This window comes from Symphalangus syndactylus, chromosome 1, assembly GCF_028878055.3.
Source record: "Symphalangus syndactylus isolate Jambi chromosome 1, NHGRI_mSymSyn1-v2.1_pri, whole genome shotgun sequence".
Classification (NCBI taxonomy): Eukaryota; Metazoa; Chordata; class Mammalia; order Primates; family Hylobatidae; genus Symphalangus; species Symphalangus syndactylus.
Genome location: NC_072423.2, coordinates 90221520 through 90244834, shown reverse-complemented (window position 1 = coordinate 90244834; position 23315 = coordinate 90221520). Strand labels below are relative to the sequence as shown.

Sequence of the window (23315 nt, the reverse complement as noted above, 5' to 3'; positions counted from 1 at the left end):
GTCCCAGCAAAGTGTCTGCCAGCTTCCAGTCTTTCCCAAGTGCCCCAGGCACCGGGAGAGGGAATTAGTCACCTTGTAAAAGTTAAGGAGGGTGATTAGTCACCTTGTGAAGTGAAATAGGTGGCACCTTGATCAGGGCCCGGAGGGGTGGAAACATCCCTGGCCAGCTCGGCTGCTCTTCAGGAACGAGAGTGGAGAGGTAATTATCCTCTCCCTGTCAGGAGCTCCCTGCAGCCCCGGAGGCGGGGTGGGCCCTGGCAGCCCCTGCCAGGTGGCAGGTGTGACCCTGGCACCTTGATGGGTGTCACTTGATGGGAGTCACAGCTGTCTGCCCTCCCTGCTCCCTGTGAGGAGTGGGAGGGAGAGGGTGGTGAGAACAGCCAAGGCAGAGCCTGGCAAGCAGAAATAGGCTGGTTTGGGGCACTTACTATGGATGTGGCTATTTTCAGAGAGGATACAAATGCCTGCTTTAGTGGGGAGTAGGGACAGGCAGCGAGGACTGAGGCTTTTCTAGAGGACTGAGTGTTGTTTTTTTTTTTCTTCTTTTTAAGGGACAGTGCAGCTGGAGTGCAGTGGCAATCATAGCTCACTGCTGCCCTGATCTCCTGGGCTCAAGAAATCCTCCTACCTCAGCCTCCCAAGTAGCTGGGGTCACAGGCATGTGCCACCATGCTTGGCTTTTTTTTTTTTTTTGTAGAGACAGGGTCTCACTATGTTGCCCAGGCTGGTCTCAAACTCCTGGCCTCAAGCAATCCTCCCACCTCGGCCTCCCAAAGTGCTGGGATTGCAGGTACAAGACAGCACACGTGGCCTAAAGGACTGAGATTTCTAAGAGACGGAATCCTTTCCATCAGCATCCTGGCTGGCACTGAGGCTTCCTGGCACTGTGATGGGAATGGCTCGTGTCCTCTCAGCACAGCTGTGGTAGAAGGTGTGCCCAGTGTCATTTCACAGATTCAGGATCCAGCTCAGAGGGGATGAGGAGCCTGCTGGAGGTCGCAGTGACAGGCATCAGAGCAGATGCACGCTCCAGTCGTTTGCTTCCTGAGGCAGGGCCTGTTTCTCCCGGCTGCCAGCTGGGTTTCAGCCTGGACTATGCTGGGCCCTGGGCTGTGCTGGGCCCTGGGCTGGGGCTCTCCCACCATGGTACTGGCACCACCTTTCCCTATTACACACTGGATTTCTACGAAAGGCGATTGAGAAAAGGTTCCACTACTGAAAAAGCTTGGAAATCAAGTACTATGCCCGTTGCGTTTCATTAACAGCAGCAGCAGCAGCAAAAATGCTAGCAGCTCACCCTGGTGAAGCACTCTGTCATCTCAAGAGGCCAGGACCAGACACTTCTGAACTTGGTAAAGGAATTCAGGGGATTTGTTTGTAGAACCGGTGTGAAGTGGGTGGTTCTTGTGAGAGGCATGATCTGAGCAGAGAGGCTCTCCGGAGAGCGGGGGGAGACTGGGCAGGGGCAATGTGGCTGGCACTGGGAGGAGTTTGCTTAGGTCATTGTGGCAGAGTGGGAGGGATGGGGACAGGGTGGGGTAAGAGTTGATGTCTGACTCACCGAATTCTTGAGGTCGAGGTACTTGGTGTTTCTGGTCACCGGCATCCCAGACAGGAAGGCCAAGATGTCATTGTTTGCCTGTAAGACGGGCAGGTGAAGAGGGACAATCACTGGCCCAGGCCCAGTTGCATGACTGGGAAAGGGGGCCCAGGCCCTGGCATCCGCCTGCTTCCCAAAGGCCGAGAAGCCCAAACGAGCATGCAGCTTCTAGTTCTTCCAAGATTCAGCCACTTTTCCAAAATCTGAGGTTTCCCCATATTTCCAGATGCTCCCCTTCTACCCAAAACATCAAGCCCCTGAGGACATTCCTGACCCACAGCAGGTGAAAGGTATTTTGTATGAGACACTGAGAAACCTTAACTGGGGTTGGTGTGCTAGTGGGGATGTGGGGTGGGCGGAGGGGCCATGCAGAAGACCGACTCGGGAGCTCGCCACATCCAATAAGCCTGCGGTTAGAAGTCCTTTGAGGGCCAGCCCCAGAGGTAGCCATGTATGGCCCAGAAAGTCCCTCGAATAGTAGTCACGGAAAGCCTGGCCAAAGGACAAGCTCAGGAAGGCAGGGGGAGCCAGAGGTAAAGGTGACCTCCAGGGTCCAAGAGGGTGCGTGGTCACTGGGGAGCTGCGTGGGAGCCGAGCCCTCTGCTGCAGGGGCCACAGGGAAGGGGCCTGAAAGGAGGGTGGTGTGGAGAGGTGACCTGGAGAAGGGGCTGGTGGTGCTCACCTCGTCTAGCACGGCGTTGCGCTTGGCCCGCTGCCGCTGCCGGAGCAGCACCAGGCCAGCAATGATGTCGGACGGCACAATGTCAAGGTCCCGGAAGAACTCCGCGAAGAGGTAGGCGATTTCTGAGTAGGCATCCTACGAGGTCCAGGAAGGCAGGAGGCAGTGGCAGGGGAGCAGGAGAGAGGACGAGAGGCCAGGAGTAAATCCCCCAGGGCTGGGAGGCTGCAGAAGCAGGTGTCTGCTCGGGGTCCCCTGGGCAGGTTCTCCCCGGCATCTCCACGGCACCCGCTGAGCCTGACCCCATGCAGCCCTGTGACCCTGAGGGCCCTGCCCAGGGTTCTGGGCTCCTAGACCTGGCAGTAGCCACCCAGTCCTCTCCTCTCCTTGGAATTCGCACGGTGCCCACTGTCTACCAAGAGAAGGTGCCAACTTGAGCCACTGCTTTCTGCTTTCCCAGACGCTAGGATCAAGGCCGGGTGGCTCTGGCTCATTTCTCCTCTAGCCATTCTCTCCAGCACAGAAACAAACTAAGCTCCTGGCTGCCTCTGCCCCACCAGCTGGGACCTTGGAAGTCCCTCCTAAGGCCTCTGTGGAGCCTGCCAGGTCTCAGGCACCATCACCCAGCTACCCACAGGCTGCTGGCTCAGTGACCCCCACAATGTGCCCTAGAAGGGGGTGTACTCTCTGGCCCAGTGGCCCCCCATGGCTTCTCTCCAGGCCCTTGGCCTGAGGACAGTGCATGTCTGGGCCTCAGGGCAGGAGGCGAGCCCTGCTGCTAGTGCACTCTTAGTCTTCCCTTCCTGGCCTCACGCTGCAGCCCAGAGCCTCTTCCCTGACCTGTCAGGAGACGCTGAGGTGGGAACAACCACATGGCAATGAAGTCTGTCTCACTGGGTCTCGCCCCAGAGTGTTTGGCACTCGTAAGTGAATAAATCAAGGGCTGCAAATTCAAATGCCGAATGGAGCCAAACGGAGCCAGCTACTGCTCGGCTCCAGCTGACCCGAGGCCCTCCAGGGCCCACTTCACCAGATTCAGAAATACAGAAGTTTATGGAAACACCCCTGATTTTTAAATGCTGGCATCCAATTAAAATGTGTAAGCAACACAACACACACTGATCAAAACGTGCTTGGGACCGGACCTGGCCCCTGAGGCCATCAGTGTCTAACGGGACCTTTGCCCTGGGGCTCCACTGTGATGTGCTATCTTTTCCCCAGACTCTGACAACAGCCCCAGCTCTGCCCGTGCACCTGGAGGGGCGGGCATGCCCTCCACACAGCAGCCCCAGCCTCCATCTGCCAGGGGCCGGCTCTCAGCCCTCTGCATGGTCTGCCTGCAGCCCAGACCCTCAGACCGCCCCAGAGAGACCCAAGGGGGTGCTCCCCGCCCACCAGGGAACCTTGGGGGCTTTCTTACACTTGATTACTCACTCTACGGCTCACCAGGGGATGCTGGTGGGCAGGAGCCACTCGAGGCTTCCCGGTGGCTTCCGTGGAAGGCACTTTGCTGTCTGCCTCAGGGAGGAGTGGTCTCCTGACCTCACTGGCTCTGCTACTAACTAGCTGTGGGACGCTGAGCAAGTCACTCCACCTCTCTGGGCCTCAGCTGCCTGATCTGTAAAATGAGGGGTGGGACTAGATGATCTCTAAGGTCCCTGCCCGCTGCGTGGCGCCCCGGGTGATCCCGGGGCCTGCCTCCCTTCCCTCCCCTTGGGGGCCGCCCCCAGCTGGCCCTGTCTTCCTTCTGCAGTGCCCTGGCATTAAGTCCGGCTCTCTGGTCACTCCTCTGAGCTCCCAGGTGCTGAAGGCTATGTGTCCCCATCTAGGTCTGTGCTAAATGCCTATCGGCTTTGCCAGGCCTCCTTGATTAATTTGCTGCTGGTGAAACGCTACTTTTCTTTGTCTTCAGGTCACCCTGACTTTGCGTATTTCTTCTCCTAAACTAGAGTGTAAGTTCCAAGGGAGTCGATGCAGTCTTCACAGCTTTCTGTTCCCTTGACAAAGCAAGTGGACGTGGTCTTGCGTGCTGGAGCGAGTGGCTCAGTGAATACCAGGCCCTGTGTGAGCAGGCCGTACTTGCTCACGCTGGAAACCCAGCTCCTTCCCACCAGCCCTGCCCCATCCTGCTTTGCCAAAGGAGCAAACAGCCCCTTAATCACCTGACCACAGGATGTGAGCCAGAGGGGAGCGACCTCCCAGTACTTACTGACTGGGAGTCCTTCGTCCGCGTGCAGCAGAGGAACACTTTGAGCCGGCGCGACCAGCTGGTGGCTTGACCCTCCTCTAAGCGGTGCCTGCAAAGCAGGAGAGGCGGTATGTGTGAGGTCAGAGGGCTGGACCAGAAGAGCTGGGACCCAGACGTTATGGAAACAGGGCAGCCTGTTCCCAGGACCCTACCAAAGGGTTCCCACAGTGGGTTCTGGGGGAGAACAGGGCCCAGGCCCTGCCAGAGCTGGTGGCCAGTGGCCTTGCTGCTGGCCAGCAGGGGCACTCCCTGACAGACTCCTGCTAGCCTAAGATGGTGTGTGCCGTTGGCCAAGGGTGGGTGGGTGGAAGAGGGACGTGGGGAGCGGTGGAGAGGCTCCCTGGCTTTTGGAAGACTGAACACAGGCAGGCTCTGGGGCTTCAGAGCTGGGAGCTCAATGTGGGGGCTACCCTGCAGCTCAGGTGTCCAAAGGCTCAAACCCTGGGAGAGGTCAGCAGGGTGTTGGGCCTCTCTGTCGTCTCGTTCTAAGGCCTGGAACAGACCTTCCAGAAAGACCTGCTTTTCCCCAGAAAGGATTTCAGACACTTACATACGTACATACTCTACTTATAGGAAATTTATGGGGCTGAGTAAGGCTCTGCATTTCCCAATTCCTTGGATCTGATACCTAGGTAGGGAGAGGGCTCTACCCCTCACCCACATGGTTGCCCTTGTCTATTCTCACCCCCCAACCCCACCCCCAGTGGGTCTGGCTGCTCGGATGGAGAATCAGGGTCTCTCCAGGAGTCTGTACCCAAAGGCAGAGCAATGGGCCAGTTATTCATAGAGGTTCCTCCTAGCCTGGATGTCTGCAGTCAGTGTGTTTTGAGCATAAAGATAACAGATCCAACATTAAAAGTGCAGACCTCCAAACCGAGCAAGAAAGGGCTAGCTTGCTTTTGTGCCATGTGCTGGCCCCTTAAAAGCCTGATGCTGGGTGGTCAGGAGAGGAAGGCAAGGGTGGCCCTCAGATGCATTCAAGGCACTTAACATCCATCTGGAGTGACAGGCCAGGCCCTTTTTGAGCCTCTTGGCTCCTCCGTGTGTCTAAGGACCACTTCCCGCTCCCCAACCCTGGCTTCATAAGGCAAATGGCCACGAGGAGAAGGAGGGCAACAGGGTCTTCCAGGGCTACAGGAGGCAGGTAGGGAAGGGTGCAGGGAATTGCTACTCTGGGGACCTGCTGGCTCTTAGGGACTTGGACAGCTGTACATCCTAAACCAATGTCCCACCTTCCAGGGGCATGAAGGGACAGTGTGCTGGCCAAGCAGGGTTCCCAGAGCACTGTGGGATGGGTGGTGGTGGCCAGCTGGGCTGGGAGGGAAAATGGGCTTTGGGGCCTTGGCTCCCAGACCTGACATTTTGGGCTGGGATGTGGCCAGAGCAGGCACGGGTGTGGCTCTGGCTGCAGTGCTGAGCTGACGTGGAAGGTCCACGGGGAGCCGAACACAGCAGCGCAGGAGGGTGGGATGGTGAGAATTACTGCTGGGCAGCGGGGGTCCAGACAGCCTGCTCCCCAGGTGAGGGTGCTTGAGCCAGCTGCTCTGGGCTGCAGGTGTGGTGTCAGTTCTGCACCCCAGCAGCACGACCCAGGGCAGGTGACTTGCCCTCTCAGGGACTTGGATTCCTCATCTGTAGAATGGATCTCACAACCATGCTGGGGTTCACAAAGGGATTAAATGGATGAATTGTGTAAAGGGCTCGGCATGAGGAGCTCCTTACATAATGCACTGTAGAAGCCCCATTAACAGGAGGTACTGGGACCTACCCTGGAAGCCCCTTTTTCTTTCAACAAACAGAAATTACTGTGACACTGCCTGGATGCCCTCCCTCATTTTGTCTGCCATGGCACACTTTACCCCATCTTTAAAACATCATGCAAAACTTATCCCCTCTAGGAAGCTTTCCTTGACTTGCCTCTCCCAATCTCTGAATCCTAGAGGCAGCCTAACCTAATTTAATAGCTAGTTAACCAAGGACTCTAAGGCCAGACTGCCTGGGCTAGTTCCCAGCCTTACCATTTTCTAGCTGCGTAACCTCAGGCAAGTCCCATCATCTCTCTGTACCTCAGTTTCTCCACCCATATTACGGGGAAGATGACAGCTGCCTGGTGGACTTGTAACTTACTACACGCAATGCTTGGCTTCACTGTTATTACCATTGTTATTATCAGCAGTGGACAATGATGACAACAGCTACTATTAACCGAGCACTTACCCAGTATGAGCACTGTGTTGGTCACTCTGCAGGTATTATCTCAGTTAAATCTCACAACAACATCATGAGACAAGAATTGTTATTATTCCCACTTTATAGACAAGGAAACTGAGGCAGGGAGCAGTTAAGCCCTTTGACTAATGCCCACGGCTCACACGAGGTTGGCATGCAATCTGGGAGGCCTGGGGTAGCCTCCTGGAGAATGGAGACCTCTGCCTACCAGACAGCAAAGCCCACCCTGGGACTGCCCACCCAGCCCACTGACTGACCGCAGGTTATAGGTCCGCAGATTACGCTGCCTCCTCTTGGTGGCTCTCAGCTTGACAAAGGTGCGGCCCGTGGGGTCGAAGACACAGAGGACAGTGATGCACACACTGAGGATGACTACCCAGTTGCAGACAACCATTCCTGCAGGCAGCAGTGGGAGGTAATAGGTAGAGACGCTGGGGACACCTCTCTGGCTCATGCTCTCTGAAGAAAGGGACATTGGAGCCTCCCTAACCCCAAATGCTTCTGGGGACAAAAGCCAGGCTCCAAAGCCCCTGGTCCCAGTCTCTGGCCACATACGTGGCCACCCTCTTGCCCACCCACAACCCCAAGGGCCACTCTTGGCTCAGAGCAGGCAGCTCTGTGGGTTTCCAAGGAGGTACTGAGGAGCCTCGGCTTAACGTGAGCAGCTCTGTGCCTGCCGCAGCCCACCCCAGACCAGGTAGCTGGCAGGCCTCAAGGGTGAGGGAAGCAGCCTCACTCAGCCAACCTGCTGGTGCCCTCACAGAAGGCACTGCCCTCTGGCAATGCCCAAGCTTCTTCCTCTCTAAACTGATCCCGTCCCCTGTGCCCCTGGGGCTGCTGAGGCTCCAGCAGGCCTCACCCAGACGTACCAAGGGTGACATTCTTGGCAGTGAGGTCGTTGCAGGAGGTGTAGTACTGAGTGAGCCAGACGATGCCCACGATGGCGTAGATGAACTCAATCACCAGGATGGCTGCAAGGAGACCAGGCCTGGCTGAAGGATGGCTGCCACTTGCCCACCAGGGAAGGGCCTAGAACCCCGGCCTGGCCTTTCCTATCGCTGGGCTTTCAGCCAGCTCAGTAGCAAAGGCAGAGGCAGCGGGCCAGCAGCAGACCCCCCACCCCCCCGCCTCCCAGGCCTCAAGCCTGTCCTGTCACCATTTGGTCCTGTTGGCCCCTGACTGACCGCTTGGATTGTGCCCACCACCTCTCCTAGCTTCTGTGCTCTCAAGTCCCCAGGGCCTCCCTGATGGAGTTTTGCTCTTGTTGTCCAGGGTGGAGTGCAATGGTGCGATCTTGACTCACTGCAACCTCTGCCTCCTGGGTTCAAGCGATTCTCCTGCTTCAGCCCCTAGGGTAGATGGGATTGCACATACCCACCACCAGGCCCAGCTAATTTTTGTGTTTTTAGTAGAGACGGGGTTTTGCCATGTTGGCCAGGCTGGTCTTGAACTCCGACCTCAAGTGATCCACCCACCTCAGCCTCCCAAAGTGCTGGGATTACAGGCGTGAGCCACTGCGCCTGGCCCGTTTCCTCATTCTATCAGGATTTCAGAATCATGTCTGAACTGTGGAATCAGACACATCTTAGGCAAGTTACCTAATCTCTCTGAGCCTCCATTTCCTCATCTGTAAAATGGGAGTGACAACATTTATGTCATAGGACTGTGCAAAAATTAGATGAGAGCATGTTCACTTCATGGAAACTATTTCCCAGCAAGAGGCCTCTGGAACCTGATGGAGGAGAGAGGAAGGGCCCAGCAGCTGGTCTGCATCCAGCTCAGGCCCCTCAGGGGCTAAGACTGGAGGGGAGGGGTACGGAGTGATAGCTGAGAAGATCTGCTGGCCTCATGGGGGCAGCCTGGAAAGCCCCAGCTCCACGGGCAGTAGTGTGGCAGCTCAGAGACCAGACTTTGGAGCCAGACAGCGTGGGTTCAAATCCCAGCTCCGACATTTACATGCTTACTAGTTGTGTGAGGGCTAGGCCTGGGCCCCAGTTTCCTCATCTATAAATGGAGACCAATAACACCCACTCCCTGTGAGTTAACACAGGAAAAAGGGCTTAGCCCAGTGCACAGAAGCACAAGAGCAGGGATCACTAGAAATGACCAGAAGAAGGGGCTGCAACCTGAGCCCAAGAAGAGGACACAGGCTGGTCCTCTGGGGAGCTGGCCCAGACTCCTGAGGGGGTTCCCAGGAAGCAGGGGGCCTGTTTTGAGAAGGATCACAAGGAAGATGTGCTTTGAAGAGATGCACATGGTTTAGGATAGGGGTCAGCATCTTTTTCTGTAAAGGGCCAGAGAGCAAATATCTTAGACTCTGGGAGTCCTACAGTCACTGTAGTAACTACTCAACTCGGCTATTGTAAGGGCAAAGCAGCTGGAGACAATACCTAACTGAATGGATATGTTCCAATAAAACCTTATTTTCTTTTTTTTTTGAGACGGAGACTTGCTCTGTCACCCAAGGCTGGAGTGCAGTGGCGCGATCTCGGCTCAATGCAACCTCCGCCTCCTGGGTTCAAGTGATTCTCCTGCATCAGCCTCCCAAGTAGCTGGAATTACAGGCGTGTGCCACCACACCTGGCTAATTTTTGTATTTTTAGTAGAGACGGGGTTTCCCCATGTTCACCAGGCTGGTCTCGAACTCCTGACCTTGTGATCCACCTGCCTCGGCCTCCCAAAGTGCTGAGATTACAGGCATGAGCCACCGCACCTAGCCTAAAACTTTATTTAATAACACATACAGCAGGTTGGATTTGGCCCTCAGGCTGCAGTTTGCTAGTCCCTAGTCTAGAATGTAAGCTATAGAAGGCCTTAGTTCACTGCTGTACCCCAGTGCTAAAACAGGGCCTGGCTCGCAACATGTGCCCAGTAAATAATGGCTGAGTGAATGGAGAGGTGGGAGTCGTCCGGGGCAGCACCCCAGGGTGGGTGGCCCTTACCCAGGCGCACGTAGAGCACGTACTGCATGGAGTCGCGGGGCTCCGTGTAGAGGATGCCCCCGCGCATGCTCAGCCAGATGATGGCCATCTCAGCGATCATGCAGCTCAGCAGGATGCCCAGGTAGCCGCGGCCGTGGTCCACCAGGTTCAGGGAGCAGGCCTCGTGCGGGTTATAGACCAGGCCGAAGAGCACCACGGACAGGATCACAAACCTGTCACAGGAATGCCCGTGTGAGCAAGGCCAGGCGGCCCCTGCACCTCGAGATGCCACTAGCAGGCAGGCCCTTCCCCAGCCCAATTCAGTGCAAGGAGGGGTGGCAGCAGGCGCCTCCTCCATAAGACCATTGTCCACCTGGCATCAAATGCCTAGAAGGGCACGGGCGGCCAGTAAAAGACTCAGGGTCAGCCATGGGGAGACAGCGGCAGCAACTCCCCCCAGTGTTGGGGTCAGGTCCAGCAATGGTAGCAGGGGTCTCATTGCCCTAAGGGGCTAGATGTTTTAGGCACCTCCTCTGGGCAGCTGGGGGCATGACAGGGTCGGGACTTGGGCCCAAGCAGGGAGGAACAAATGGCCAAAAAGCTTCCTTCCAGGACTTTCTCTCCAAACCCAGGCCTGTGGCCCCGGGCCTGGGGACTCACCAGGTCGTATGCAGGAGAAAGAGGAAGATGGCTGGTAGGACGAGGTCATCACTGCCCACAGACCAGCGCCGTCGGAATACCACAATCCCGGGCATGGCTGGTGGCTCTGCAGAGGCTCAGCGGGCCTGGTGCTCACCTCCTGAAAGAAAGCAGAGGACCTTGTAGCTGCCTGAGGAGGTGAAGGCACCCAGGGCCACTGCATTCCTTGGGCCACGGGACCAGTCCCTGGTGTGGCCAGAAGCACAGGCATTTTTGGAGCTGGCCACTGGAAGTGCTGACCCATCTCCGGGCAGGAGCCAGCACAAAGGACCTTAGCAGCAGGACACAGACTTCGGCCTTCCCCCTGGGGTCTCTCCTGTCCCCCGAGACTGGCACTGGCCACTAGGGATCGGCTTCTACCTGGGGTTACCCCAGCAGTCACTGTTCAGCTCTATTAAAGACCCCATTTCCTCCTTCATGGGATCAGTGGGACCCTCAGCCCAGCCCTCAAACCCTATAATCTTTAGACCTGGCCCAGTGCACACTGTCCTTGGAGTCAAGGGAGGGGCTTCCCAGACCAAGAACAAGCCCACCCAACAGCACAAAGCCCAGCAGGGCAGGAGGAAGGCTGAAGGCCTTGGGAAGGTGGGGGCAAGGGACCCTGTATGGTTGGCAGCTGGGACTGACAAACATGGAAGGTGAGGAGTGCCCGGCTTAGAGCAGGTGCTCAGTAAGTCTTGAATGAGGGCTTCAGTTTCCTGCTTTGCTGGAAGCCAAGAGCATGCTCTGTGACTTGGTTTTGAACCCATCAGACAGAAGTCCCCACCACAGCTATGCCTCCAGGGAGGGAAGGGCACGGTTGAGGTGCAGGGTCAGGAGTAGGACTTGGGACACCTTCCACTCCACACTGCTGGAAGGATGGGGTAAGCCCTGCAGGGTAACGCCCCTCCTGGCAACCATACCTCCCAAGCCTACCGTGAGCCATGCAGCTTTTACAGCTGGATTTTCAACTCTCTGAAGTAGCTGAATTCAAATCAGCCCCGAGCAAGCTCAGGAAAGAGTGCCCAGAAACTCAGGGCCCTCACTCCTCAGCACCCCAAAGAGAAAGGAAGCAGCATGGGTGGGAGGTGACCCCACAGGGAGTTAGGTCCCCAGAGATACCCATAAAGGGCTCCAGGGTAGCCCTGCACTAAACTGTGCAGAGGGAGCCCTGCCGCAGGGGACTGGGGACCAAGTTGGTGGGCAGCTGCCCCCCCCCGCGGCCAGTAGAGGCTTACATGGCACCTGGTCCGGGGCAGGCGGCAGATCCTCCTCTCCCCAGTGGCGGCTCCAGGGAAAATGTGTGTCCGAGGAGCCCGGCATCATTCGGGGAGGAAGCAGCCAAGTCTCCCTTGGCCAGTGGGCATAGCCCTCAGGGTGGGCGAGAGGGCGTGGGGCCAGGTGGCCAGCCCGCATGTCCGCCCGGCCCGCCTCCCTATCCCCGGTGCAGCCACTTGGCGAGCTGTGGCCTGGCGGGCTGGCGGGCTAGCCTGCCGGGGTCGTGCCTACTCCTCCCCCCACCCTCAGGAAGTGACATCATCCCACTCTCTCTCCAAGGAGGAGTCGGAGCTCAGCTTCTGGGAAGCGGGGAGAAGGGTGGAGAATGAGGGAGGGTAGTGGTGGGGTGGCTAGGCTTTGGGGGTGGGGGGTGGTCTGTGGACTGCAGGGGTCCGGGGCGTCAGCAGTGCCTGTGACATGTGGCTGACAGCACCAGCTTCAGATTAGGGTTGGACATGATAGGACAGGAGGGGGGCTGGGGCACCGCGGGTGGCAGTTGGGCTGGGGCAGAACAGAGCTGCCAACAGCTGGTATTGCCGCCCCCTCCCTTCTCCAGGTGGCTCACAGAGGGTAAGGTGCAGCGCTGGGTCGGGCTCAGGGGGCTGTCAGGGCTGCCAGGAGCCCCTCACATGAATGGAACGGAATGAAATGGAATGAATCTAGAGGTTGGGGGGGCAGCACGCCCCCACAGGTGCTGTAGAGCCGCATCCTGCTTTGATCTGGCCAGACCAGGGGAGGAGGGAGCAGTGCTGTCCCAGAGGGGCTGGCTGGAGGGCTAGGGTCTGGCCCTACCCAGCCTGCCCCCAGGCCTGCCTCTGCCAGCAGCCCAGAATATCTCCTTCTCAGGTCCACCCCATGGATGGCCGCTCTCGGTCACCCTGGGAGGTCCCTCCTCTCACTCCCACCCTTGGCCCCATGGAACCCAGGATAGCTAACACTCCTCGAGATCACACACCATCCACCCAACACACACACTCACTCTGCATTCCCCTCCTCTGCCCGAACAATGCCCGCTCGCCCCAGCTCTCAGGCTGGAAGGAGTGAGCCGAACCTGGCACTGGGCCCTGCAAAGATGGCTGCAGGACTGTCAAGACGCTGGAGGGATATGACCAGTGGTAACCACTGCCCCCACCTCAGGGTGACCAGCCTGAGGCCAATTGCCATGGTCAATGCCAGTACCTACCTACAGCATGTGGTGGTGCTCCTGGGGGCCAACCCTGCTGGGTACCCAGTGACAGACCTGCACCAGTGGCCGGCCCACCACCATAGAGTCCGAGGCACAGAGGCTGGGACGCAAGTGCCAGGCTGGCTGGTTTTGAACCTGGGCTCTACCACATACCCACTGTGTGACTTATTAGTTGTGCCTCAGTTTCCTCAACTGTAAAATGTCAATTTGTAAAATGTCGATTATCCCTACCTCCTAAAGTCCTGGTGAGAATCACATGAGAGAAGGTCTGCAGAGGCCCTAGCTGTCTTAGCTGGGGCGGGCGAGGCGGAGGGAGTGCAGGGAACCCCTTGATGGACCAGCCACCCCTCCCGCCTGGGCTGGTGGAATCTCCAGTTGGTCACCAAGTCAAGGTCTGGTGGGGGGATGGCAGAGCCTGTGCTGCATGAGGGTTGGGGGTGGGCTGCACCACTCTCCAGGCCAATTCATACATCTCTTGGGGCTGCTATTTTTAAGGGCCTGAATGGTGCCCTTTCTCTAGAGACCCCGGCCCATCACAATAAGGGCCTGTTCCCCTGCTGGGGATGTGATTTCATCTGGAGGAAATGTCTCAGGAGCAGGGAGGGCAGAGGCTACTTCCTGGTCTGGGGCTGCCACAAAGCACCTCTTCTGGCTCTCCTCCCCTGGGGCACAGGGTCCTCCCCTCTAACAGCCACAGTGGGGCAGGGGTAGGTGCTGCCTGCCCTTCCTATCCCACACCAGTGGGGCTTCCAGGGCAGGCACGGCATACCTTCCAGCAGGGGCCACAGGGGCATTGCTGGGGGCTCCTCCTGCCTCTGGTTGGAGCCCCAGCACAGGCAAGTGTGAATGGGGTGCCAGGACCCCTCTCACATGGATGGAATGACTTAAGCAGACCAAGGAAGCCTCCTTCTTCCCCCACCCACACAGCCCAATTTTCCTGCTGGTGATTCAGGCCCCTGGACTAAGTACTAACCATTCTGGGAGTTCCTCTTTCTAAAAATGCAAACTCTGTTTAAAAATGCACATGCTGCCCCCTACTTTAAAAACCTTCCTGGCTTCCCATGGCCTGCAGGACAAAGTCCAAGCCCCTCAGGCGACAGCTAAAGGCTTCTGTTACCCTTGCACTGACAAGCGGTGAAAGCTCAGGCATATGCCTCGCCCTCTCTGATTCCATGCATTCCCTTATCCCCTGAGCAGAAAGGGATCCCGGTGCAGACAGACTCCAGCACAGAGCCCACCCTCAGCTGACAAATCCTTCTGGCTGGGGAGGCTCTCCAGCACCTTCTTACACTGCCACATCCTTCTTTCTCGACACCCCCCAAACATGCTGCTCCCCAGAAACACATCACTGGAAGGGTCCATGCTTTGCTTACTCCAGTTCTGATGGGTGAAATCCAACTCATCTCTCTAGGTCAGCTAAAAGTCACCTCCTCTTTGAAGCCCTCCCTGACAGCCCTCATGCACCCCACTCTCCTCCTGGGAAACAGGCCGCTCCCTTATGGGAACCCTAGACCCCTTCCCCCAGCGTGGCCCTGGTCACACTGTGTTACAGTTAACCTGCTGACTCCTTGCTGCCCATCCCCACCCCAGCTCAATAGACAGTCCCCGGGGCCAGGGTCTCACAGTACCCATCGCCACACCTCCGGGTGCCAGCTGCAGTGCGTGGCTCCAGCTCCTCAGTCCCACCCCATGGCCTCTTCAGCACAGCTCCCCTCCCAGTCACAAGGGCTGAGACAGTGGCTCCTTCCCCCTCTGAGCTCACACCCTTCCCTTCTGGGGAAACGTCCCTCCCTTCCTGACTGCCAGGCTGGGCTCCCACCCCAGTGCCTTCCCTGACAGCTCAGGGAGAACCCTCTCCCCCTCCTCTGGCTAGACGAACTGTTCTGGGACCTCAGTTTCTTCTCTTGTAAAATGGGGCTAACAACATCCCTCTCAAGGCCGTGGTCAGAACAGACTGCGGTGACATCACTACGGACACTGCACAGGCCCTGCACACCCCAAGGATCTGCTGATGGCTACTGTTGCATTAGCAGACACCTGAGGGGCTTTGTGGGGACCTCCTGTGATGTGACCTGTGACTGGGTGCTGGGGTCTGGAAGGTGCTGCTGGTGCCCAGCTGGTCGGAAAGGGCTGGAGTGAGCAAACAGAAGCCCTGACCGAGGAGCCTGCCCCCACCGTGAGTGCTCTGGTGCTGCTGGTAAAAGCACCCCAGGCTGGGATTCGCCCCCTCGTCCTAAGGTACCCTGTGGGCTTGGCCCTGGGAGCAGATTTTAGGGAGCAGAGTCCTTGGCAGCAAGACTCCCAGCAGATGGGGCTCCAAGAGCTCCCAGGGGGATGCGGGGGAAGAAGGTACCGGTTTAGCCCCCTGGAGTGTCCACAGGAAACTGGACAATGAGCTTGGGAACCCCCTCGAGTGCCACCTCCAGCCCATGAGATTTCCCATCTGGCCAGAGATGGCTTTGGTCATTGGCCTGGGGATGTGATAGACGTTGTGCCTGAAGGAGGGGATGACAGCCAGGTCCAGCCATAGGGATCCATCTGACATTAGCTGAGCACCTTCTGTGTCCCAAGTCCTAGACTAACCGCCTTCTGTCCTCACAGCAGTAACACAGGGTCGCAGTGTCGCTCTCATTCCACATTGTGTGCAAGGGGTGGTTAAGACCCTGCACTCTAAAACAGGCTGCATCTGAGTTTTGGCTCTGCCACTTACTGGCTGTGTGACCTTGGACAAGGTACTTAAACTCTCTGTGCTTCAGTCTCCTCACTTCTAAACCAGGGATAAGAAGAGTACCTACCTCTGAATTATCAGGAGGGCTAAATCAGTCAACACTTCAAACAGCGCCTGTCATCTGGTAACTGCTCAGCAAATGCTGCCACTGCCATTACTATTACTACTGAAGAATGAGACTGAGATGCAGAGACTACCTGACACTATCCGAGGATCAAGAGGCCAGGCAGGCAGGAGGTGCAGGTCATTCCTGCTGCCATCCAAAGCCCACACCTAACAAAGGTCAGAGTTAAAAGGAGTCTCAGAACAGTCCCACTGTCCCCTTTTATGGGTGAGGAACCTGAGGTTCAGAAAGAACACAGAGGCCCTAGCTCTTCCCATGATATCCATCCCTGCAGCGTCACTGCTGGGTGCTGGACACACAACCCGAGCCCCCAAGCCAGCCTGCTCCCTTCTACCTCACTACATACCCCACTCAAACTCCCCAGTGACAACAACATTAACAGCATGTCACCACAGGGAGCCTGGGCTGAGATCCTCTCTTTCACGCTCTTGGAGATGCCTAACCCTCCTAGAAGCCAGCAAAATCAGCAGAAGCTCCCTCACAGGAGATAAATCTGCAGGGAGGCATCAACCATGTGCCTACTTCAGTCACCTGCGGCTGGCTCTCCTGCCTCCAGTGGTGGAGTCCCTGTTGCTCTGCAGCAGCTGTGGTGACAGAGAGGAGACTCTCAGACAGATCCAGAGAGCCACCTTCCCTGGGCCCCCATTTTACTCCTGTCTCCTGGGGCTGGTGATGGGGACCAGGTCCAGCCACATCCTAGAGCTGCCTAGTGCTGAACGAAGAGCAGTGTCCCCAGGACAGAAAGTCCCGACCCCTCTAGGCCCCAGTAAATCAAAATAGAGGGCCGGGAGGATGAGTCCATTGCAACATGTGAGACATAAGGGCCCCCATGGTTGCTATACGTAAAACTAACACTGGACGCCACACTTCCTGGTGGCCAAAGTAAATGTGGAAACTGGCAAGTCTGTAAGGGCTCTTTTTTGCTCTGCGGGGTTTTTTGACCCTTGGTGTCCTGAAGCGAGAGCCCAGGACTCCCATTTCCATGATGAATGGGATTCCTGTGTGAAAGGGCTTTGAAATTGGAAGGTGGTCCAGAATAGTTGAGAGGAACTGATGCCTGCTGCCTGCTATGCTCTCATGGTCCATCCGATTCTGAATGCGCCTTGTTGGGCACTGGAGCTTATCTGGTCTGGGGGTGGGCATCTGATCTGGGGGACTCAGCACAGTGAGGCTGGGACCCCGGTTGCCCCCTGCAGGACACTGGTGGCCCGCCTCCCAGCAGAGGCGTTGTGTTCAGAGGCTCCACCCTAGCTAGGGTGGGCTCACCAGCAGGTCGCTGTCTGGCTTCGCTGGGCTGGCAGACAGGTCCTGCTCTCTTTAGCACAGGCTTTGGTCATGGTGAGATTCCAGCTGTTCACTGCAGCTGCAGGACTGTGGTAGTGAGTTAACCTCTCTGCACTGGTGAAACTGCAGGCTCCAGGATCCTGGGTGGTGACAGGGACAGAATGACCTCAGCCACCTATGAGTCGGGGACTGGGCTGCTTCGGTTCTCCTAACATTTATGAATTCCCTACAAGGTCTCAGCGCACATCTATGCCCTTTACAAACATGAACTCACCTAGTCCTCATAACAGCTCTGTGAGGTAGGTACTACTACCCTTCCCCTTATTTGACAGATGAGCTGAAGTGACTTGCCCACAGACACACAGCCTAGGCCCAGAACCCAGGTCTTTACGTCTGTATGCTGCTTCTGAGAAGCAGGATTCAGCTAAATGCCTGTTTCCGAACTCAAAAGCTGGCTCTAAACCTCTTCTTACAGACTGAGGAGCTCTCTGGGTCTTCATCTAGCTTCAGACTCACAATCATGTGGGATAGCATGGGACCCACTCTGCAGATGAGGAAAACTGAGCCCAGGGGAATTCCACGGAGCAGGCTGTGGAGTCGGGAGAGGGCACGGCACTAGAAACACTATGTGTCATCCAACTCCAGCCTCATCAGGCCACAGGGTATTACCCAAGCTTTACAGATGAAGAAACCAAGGCTCAGAGAGGCAAAATGGTTTGTCCGAAGATCCCTCCACGAGGACGTCACAGAGCTGGGATTTCAAGTAGCCTCCTTGAATTACTTGCAAGAAAAAAATACCCTCTCTGCCTGTCAGTCTGACTCATTTTCACAAACACAGAGACAGTAGGACCCACAGGTCCCACCCCGGGGCTATAGTACCTTCCTCTTCTTCCCAGTGGCCGAGAGGCTGGCCTCTGAAAGCACAGGAGGGGGAAGGTGACAAGGGAGACCATGGAGAGAAAGCACGTGTGGGCTGGGGGCCGCGTGCGCCACCAGCCTGTACCCGGGTGTGTGCAACCCAAGTTAGGGGCCTGAAAGCTGTTGCTTTTCACACGTCAGCTGTGCTAGAGCAGAAGGCAGAGTGGAGCCTGCCCAGGGCTGGGGCCAGATTTCAGCATGAGATAGGTCCTCACACGCCCAGGCCTAGGGATGAAAACAGTGTGCCTGGTGCAGCCGGGGGCAGGAGTGGGAGGCCACTGACATTTGTCCCCTCCTACCCACCGCCCAGGGTCTTAGGCTAACAGACACCTTTCCCACTCTTCCCCAGGATGGTCTGGAAGGACCAGAAGAGGCACCTCCTCCACCCCTCGCCATGTGCCAGCCACATAACCATCCTCACTACAACCCCAGCGGTGGGTCTAGCTGTTCACATGTCGTGGATCGGGAAACTGAGGCTCCAAGAATTTAAAGAGGCTAGCAAGTGAGTGGCCAAGTCAGGCTCTGAAGCCAGGTCTACCTGCTGTGTTCTCTCTGTGCCCTCCTCGTGCTTCTTGGCCAGAGACCCCTCCCTATAAAACAGCAGTCAGGGAGCTGGGCACAGAGTTCAGGGAGGAGGACGGAAAGAGAAGCTCCAATGACTTGGGGGCAGTGCCATCCTGGGCCAGACCCAGAAATAGTTCCAACAGTTATTCGATCGTGTTTATTTAAAAACAAACTCTTATATAGCATTTACTACATGCTGGTTACTTTAACAAGCAGTTCACAAAAATTACCTCCTTTAGTATAATCCTTTTAACAACCTCTTATGCCCTGTATTATGGATGAAGAAATGGAGGCCCAGAGAGGCTAAATAAGTTGCCCAAGGTCACTCAGCTCTTCAGCGGCACAGCCAGGCCTGAGGTTGCAGAGCCTGTGCTCCAGGCCTCTCCCCAGAAGGCTTCACCAGGGCTCCATTTATTACCAAGGCTCCAGCTACTCGTTCTCACGCTAATTATTTTCTACTCGTCTACAATGAGCAGAATTTGCCATCTGCCACCAGCCCTGCTACTGACACCAGCCAACTCCCTGGGAATCAATTGGGGCCTTTCGTTTCCTGCTGGTTGTTTTGGAAGGATGGCTGGCTGCTGGAGAGCGGGGAGTGAGGGCCAGGAGGGCAGCAGGACCCTTCCCTGGCGGCCAGGCTGGGCCCTCCTCCTGCCCCCAGCCTTCCTCTGACCTCTCCTCCCAGGGGGATTCACACCAGAGCCCACTCAGTCTTGTGCTCCGATGATGTTTTCCAATAGTGGAAGGAGTCCCCCAGGCTCTGGCCAGGCCAGGTCTGACTTCTGGATTCTTCCTTGGAGATTATTCATTTTTCTGAAACTCGGAACAAGCCCACGTCCCACACGTCCACATCCCCTCTGGAGAGGCCCAGACAGGCGGGCTCTGCTGGCCTCTGTGATGGGTGCAGCCAGGCAGCCTGGATCTCCAAGCCCTCACGCAAAGGCTGACACCGCCCCACACTGAGTGGCACCAGGCTGTTTTCTCCTGCCTGTCTGTGGGGAAGGGTGTCTGTGGTTTGCATCCTTTCTACCTGCCCCTGTGGTCTTCTCAGTCAGTCCCCTCATGCCCTAACACATCTTCACCCCACTCTCCCGGGAACGCAACTCTCTCAAAGGCATTGACTTGGAGGGGGTGGCCATCCAATAAGCTGACCGAGGCCTGCCTTCTGGCCCTGGAGCGGGGCAGCCCTGAATTTGAATCTTAGTTCCATCACTTCTAGTTGTCTATGACTGTCACTTCTCTGAGCATCAGTCTCCATGATCATCTGTAAGATGGAATAATGAAGGTACTCACTTCAAAGGGAGTGAGTCATGAGGAGTTAACGAAATAACGCACATGAAGTGCTCAGCTCTTAGAAAACAGGAGCTGCCATCATTGTGATTTAGTAACTATCTCTCCCCAGTGTGCGCAGAACCTTTTCCTCACCTTGCATGGTGGGGGCAATAACTCTCCGCGATCTAAGTCAACCCTCCCAGACAGGTGAGCAGGCTGACCTGCACCTGCCCTCACCCTTCCAGCCTGCGTAATCCTCTGACCTGCCTTCTTGGAAAGGGAGGGCTCCAACTCCTAGGAGCCCAGCACGGCCACACTGGCACTGCCTCCTTTAATCCACAACCACCCAGGGAGAGGGGACCCAACACCCCGGGACAGCTTGAACCACAGAGCTCTCGCCGAAGGCCACAAGACTCTAGAACACTCCAAAGCCTGAGATCCTGGCAGGATGCCCCGCATCTATCTGCTTGCATGTCTGAGTTTCAGGGTGTCTCATTGCAGGCCCCTTCCCAGCTCAAACGCAGGGTGCCCTGAGAGGTAGCAGTCCCCCCTCCCTTTAAGCCCATCTGCCCTTCTAGCTTTCCACTGGCCCCACCCTCTGCTCCTTCCCCCAGAGTCACCCCCTCTCCTAGGAGCCACTTCCTGGGAGCTCACTCCCCAGATGGCCCCCCTGCCAGGCAGTTCATCAGCTCCCAGCACGAATCCCAGTGCTCTGGCTTCTCAGAACTTCCTCGAGAGGAGACTCCGTCTGGGTGCTGGCAACGCCTCAGTGAAGAATTAGCACCTTCCACTTCATTAGGGGCCCCCTAATGAAGCTGTTAATGATATGCTAAATGGGCACACCTAGCCTGACATCTCCCCTCTTGGGGCCCCCGCCCCCTTGCCCAGCCTACCCCGAGCCCTGGTCCTGCCGCCTCCTCTCCTCCGGCTGTGAGTTGGCCCTCGGGGTCTCGCTGGCGTGGGTGCATGCTGCTCAAAGGTGGGGAGGCTTCATGGGACCTCCCTAAGCTGCATGGCCATCTAGGGCACAGGCTGGCCGCTTGGGCTATTGGGTTTCCCTTCGACTGTACCCCAGGCATCTCGGAAGCAAGCAGGGATCAAGTGACTTTGTAACAGGAGCTCTTTCCCCAGGGGAAGAGGTCTGCAGAGCTCTAGTATATGACAGGAAGGGCCAACATCCCCTGACCCCATGGAGACTGGAGAGGGAGGTGGCACCTGCCACCACCAATGGCACACAGGCTGCGGCCCTGTCCCCTCCCTCTGTCACCCTCCTCTCCTTCTGTGCTCAATGAGGGGGATCTCAGTGCTCTTCAGTGGGTTTCCGGAAGCCCTTAAGGACCCCAGGTGAGAGGAGGTGGCCATAGTGGGCAGGCTTCAGCGGGCTTGCAGGCAATGTCAACCAGAGCAGCTTTCAGCTGCTCTGGATCACCTGAGGTCAGGAGTTCGAGACCAGCCTAGCCAACATGGTGAAACCCTGTCTCTACAAAAAATTAGCCGGGCGTGGTGGCGCACGCCTGTAATCCCAGCTACTTGGGAGGCTGTGGCAGGAGAATTGCTTGAACCCAGGAGGCAGAGGTTGCAGTGAGCGAAGATCGTGCCACTGCACTCCAGCCAGCCTTGGCCTCCCAAAGTAGCTCTGGGCAACAGAACTAGACTCTGTCTCAAAAAACAAACAAATAAAAAAAAAGTTTGAAAGCCACTAAACAGGATGTGCTCTCAGGTTCATTCTAGTCTTGACTTTTAGAGTTTTACTTGCAGAATGGCCAAGGAGAGAGCCTGGGGGCTCCATACAGGTGCCTGAGCTCACACAATGATCACAGCATTTCCTCCCCTCGCCTGAGCCAGGAGGGCAAAAGGGGCCACAGAAAAAAGTCACTGACCCAGCTTAGAGACCTGGGCCTATAGCTGACTATTCTGTCCTTCAGACCTCCCTATTCCCTCCTATCACCCTAGGCAGGGCAAAGCCAGACCCAAGCACAAGGCCTCCATGAAGCGGCAGGGGCTCAGAAGGCCCCCTGCTGCTGGGTGGAGGACAGGACTGGACCCGGCTTTGGTCCCAGTGCCTTGATTTACTCAAACGGCCACAGAGTTGTGACCTTCGATATACAATGCAGTCCTCTCCTCGTCTATAAAACAGGATGAGGATGATGACAGTGCCTCCCTCTTGGGGTGGCTGACAGGACAAAGAGAGTTAAAAGTTGTAAAGTGTTAGGCCGGGCGTGGTGGCTCACGCCTGTAATCCCAGCACTTTGGGAGGCCGAGGCAGGTGGATCACGAGGTCAGGAGACGAGACCATCCTGGCTAAATTGGTGAAACCCCGTCTCTACTAAAAAATACAAAAAAAAATTAGCCGGGCGTGGTGGCGGGCGCCTGTAGTCCCAGCTACTCGAGAGGCTGAGGCAGGAGAATGGCGTGAACCCGGCAGGCAGAGCTTGCAGTGAGCCGAGATCACGCCACTGCACTCAAGCCTGGGCGACAGAGTGAGACTCGTCTCAAATAAACAAAAAAAGTTGTAAAGTGTTGAAAGCAGGCTATCGCTCAGAGGAGGCAATTGGTGACATAGAGCTTTAATTAAATCAACCCCCAAGCCGGGCACGGTGGCTCACGCCTGTAATCCCAACACTTTGGGAGGCCTAAGCGGGCGGATGACTTGAGGCCAGGAGATCAAGACCAGCCTGGCCAACATGGCGAAACTCCATCTCTACTAAAAATACAAAAATTAGCCAGGCATGGTGGGGGGCACCTGTAGTCCTAGCTACTTGGGAGGCTAAAGCAGGAGAATCGCTTGAACCAGGGAGGCAGAGGTTGCAGTGAGCCGAGACTGCGTCACTGCACTCCAGCCTGGGCAACAGAACAAGACTCAGTCTCAAAATGATAAAAAAATAAAATAAATACATAAATTCCCTTCTCAAGAGCATACTATGACTCCTAAATGCCCTTTAAATAAAATTAAAACTCCCAACCATTAGCTATAAAGCTCTCCACCAACTGCACCCCTACCCCGCCCTGCCCAGCCCTGCCACAAGCACCCATACCCTCCACCTTGTCTGACTCTGTCCCTGCCAGCCGGGCACGCCCACTCCCAGCTCCTGTCTTTCCACCTGCTCAGCCACTGAGTGCACCCCATGCCCGGGCATTTCCTCCTCTCCAGATGGCCCCGCTTGCTTTGGGCACTCTGCCCCAACATGGCCTCCACAGCCTGTGAGGCCTGCTTGGTGCCTGTCCCACCTGGCCTTCAGCCTCAGCCCTGGCAAACCAGCCCACAAATGACCAGGTAAGCCCGTGACCCACTTTCCTGCATGCTTCTGGTGTGTCTGCCTCGCCTCCTCCATCACACTGTAGGTCCCAAGAAGACCCTGGCCTCCATCTGCCTTTCTCCCAGCCTGTGGGGGAATAGGCCAGAAGGCTCTGGGCAACATAGAGACTGGAAGGGAGAGGGGAGAACAGGCCTCCACGATGAGGGGAACCCCATCAGGCCCCTGACAAGTGCCAGCCCCTGCCTGCCCATGCCTGAGCAGGGCCATTGACCCACTCTGTTCTGGGTAGGTAAGGGCCCATCTGCTCGACCTCTGACCCCAGAGTTTGGCATCACTTTCCTTCCCAAGA

The 23315-nt window shown here is 56.7% G+C and overlaps 1 protein-coding gene across 3 annotated transcripts in view; it reads right to left on the bottom strand.

Moving 5' to 3' along the window:
- DAGLA (diacylglycerol lipase alpha) overlaps positions 1-23315 on the bottom strand; it is a 66765-nt gene that overhangs the window by 16410 nt on the left and 27040 nt on the right. Inside the window, exons 1-8 of one of the 3 annotated variants that reach the window (XM_055283349.2) lie at positions 16938-16952; positions 10338-10476; positions 9699-9910; positions 7626-7727; positions 7014-7152; positions 4489-4576; positions 2283-2417; positions 1562-1639 (exon numbers count right to left, since the gene is read on the bottom strand). In XM_055283349.2, coding sequence (XP_055139324.1) covers positions 1562-1639; positions 2283-2417; positions 4489-4576; positions 7014-7152; positions 7626-7727; positions 9699-9910; positions 10338-10432 — 849 coding nt within the window. In that variant the 5' untranslated portion in view covers positions 10433-10476; positions 16938-16952. Of the gene's footprint in view, positions 1-1561; positions 1640-2282; positions 2418-4488; positions 4577-7013; positions 7153-7625; positions 7728-9698; positions 9911-10337; positions 10477-11593; positions 11848-16937; positions 16953-23315 lie in introns of those variants that run through there. The other 2 variants (XM_055283258.2, XM_055283194.2) reach the window with 2 other exon arrangements.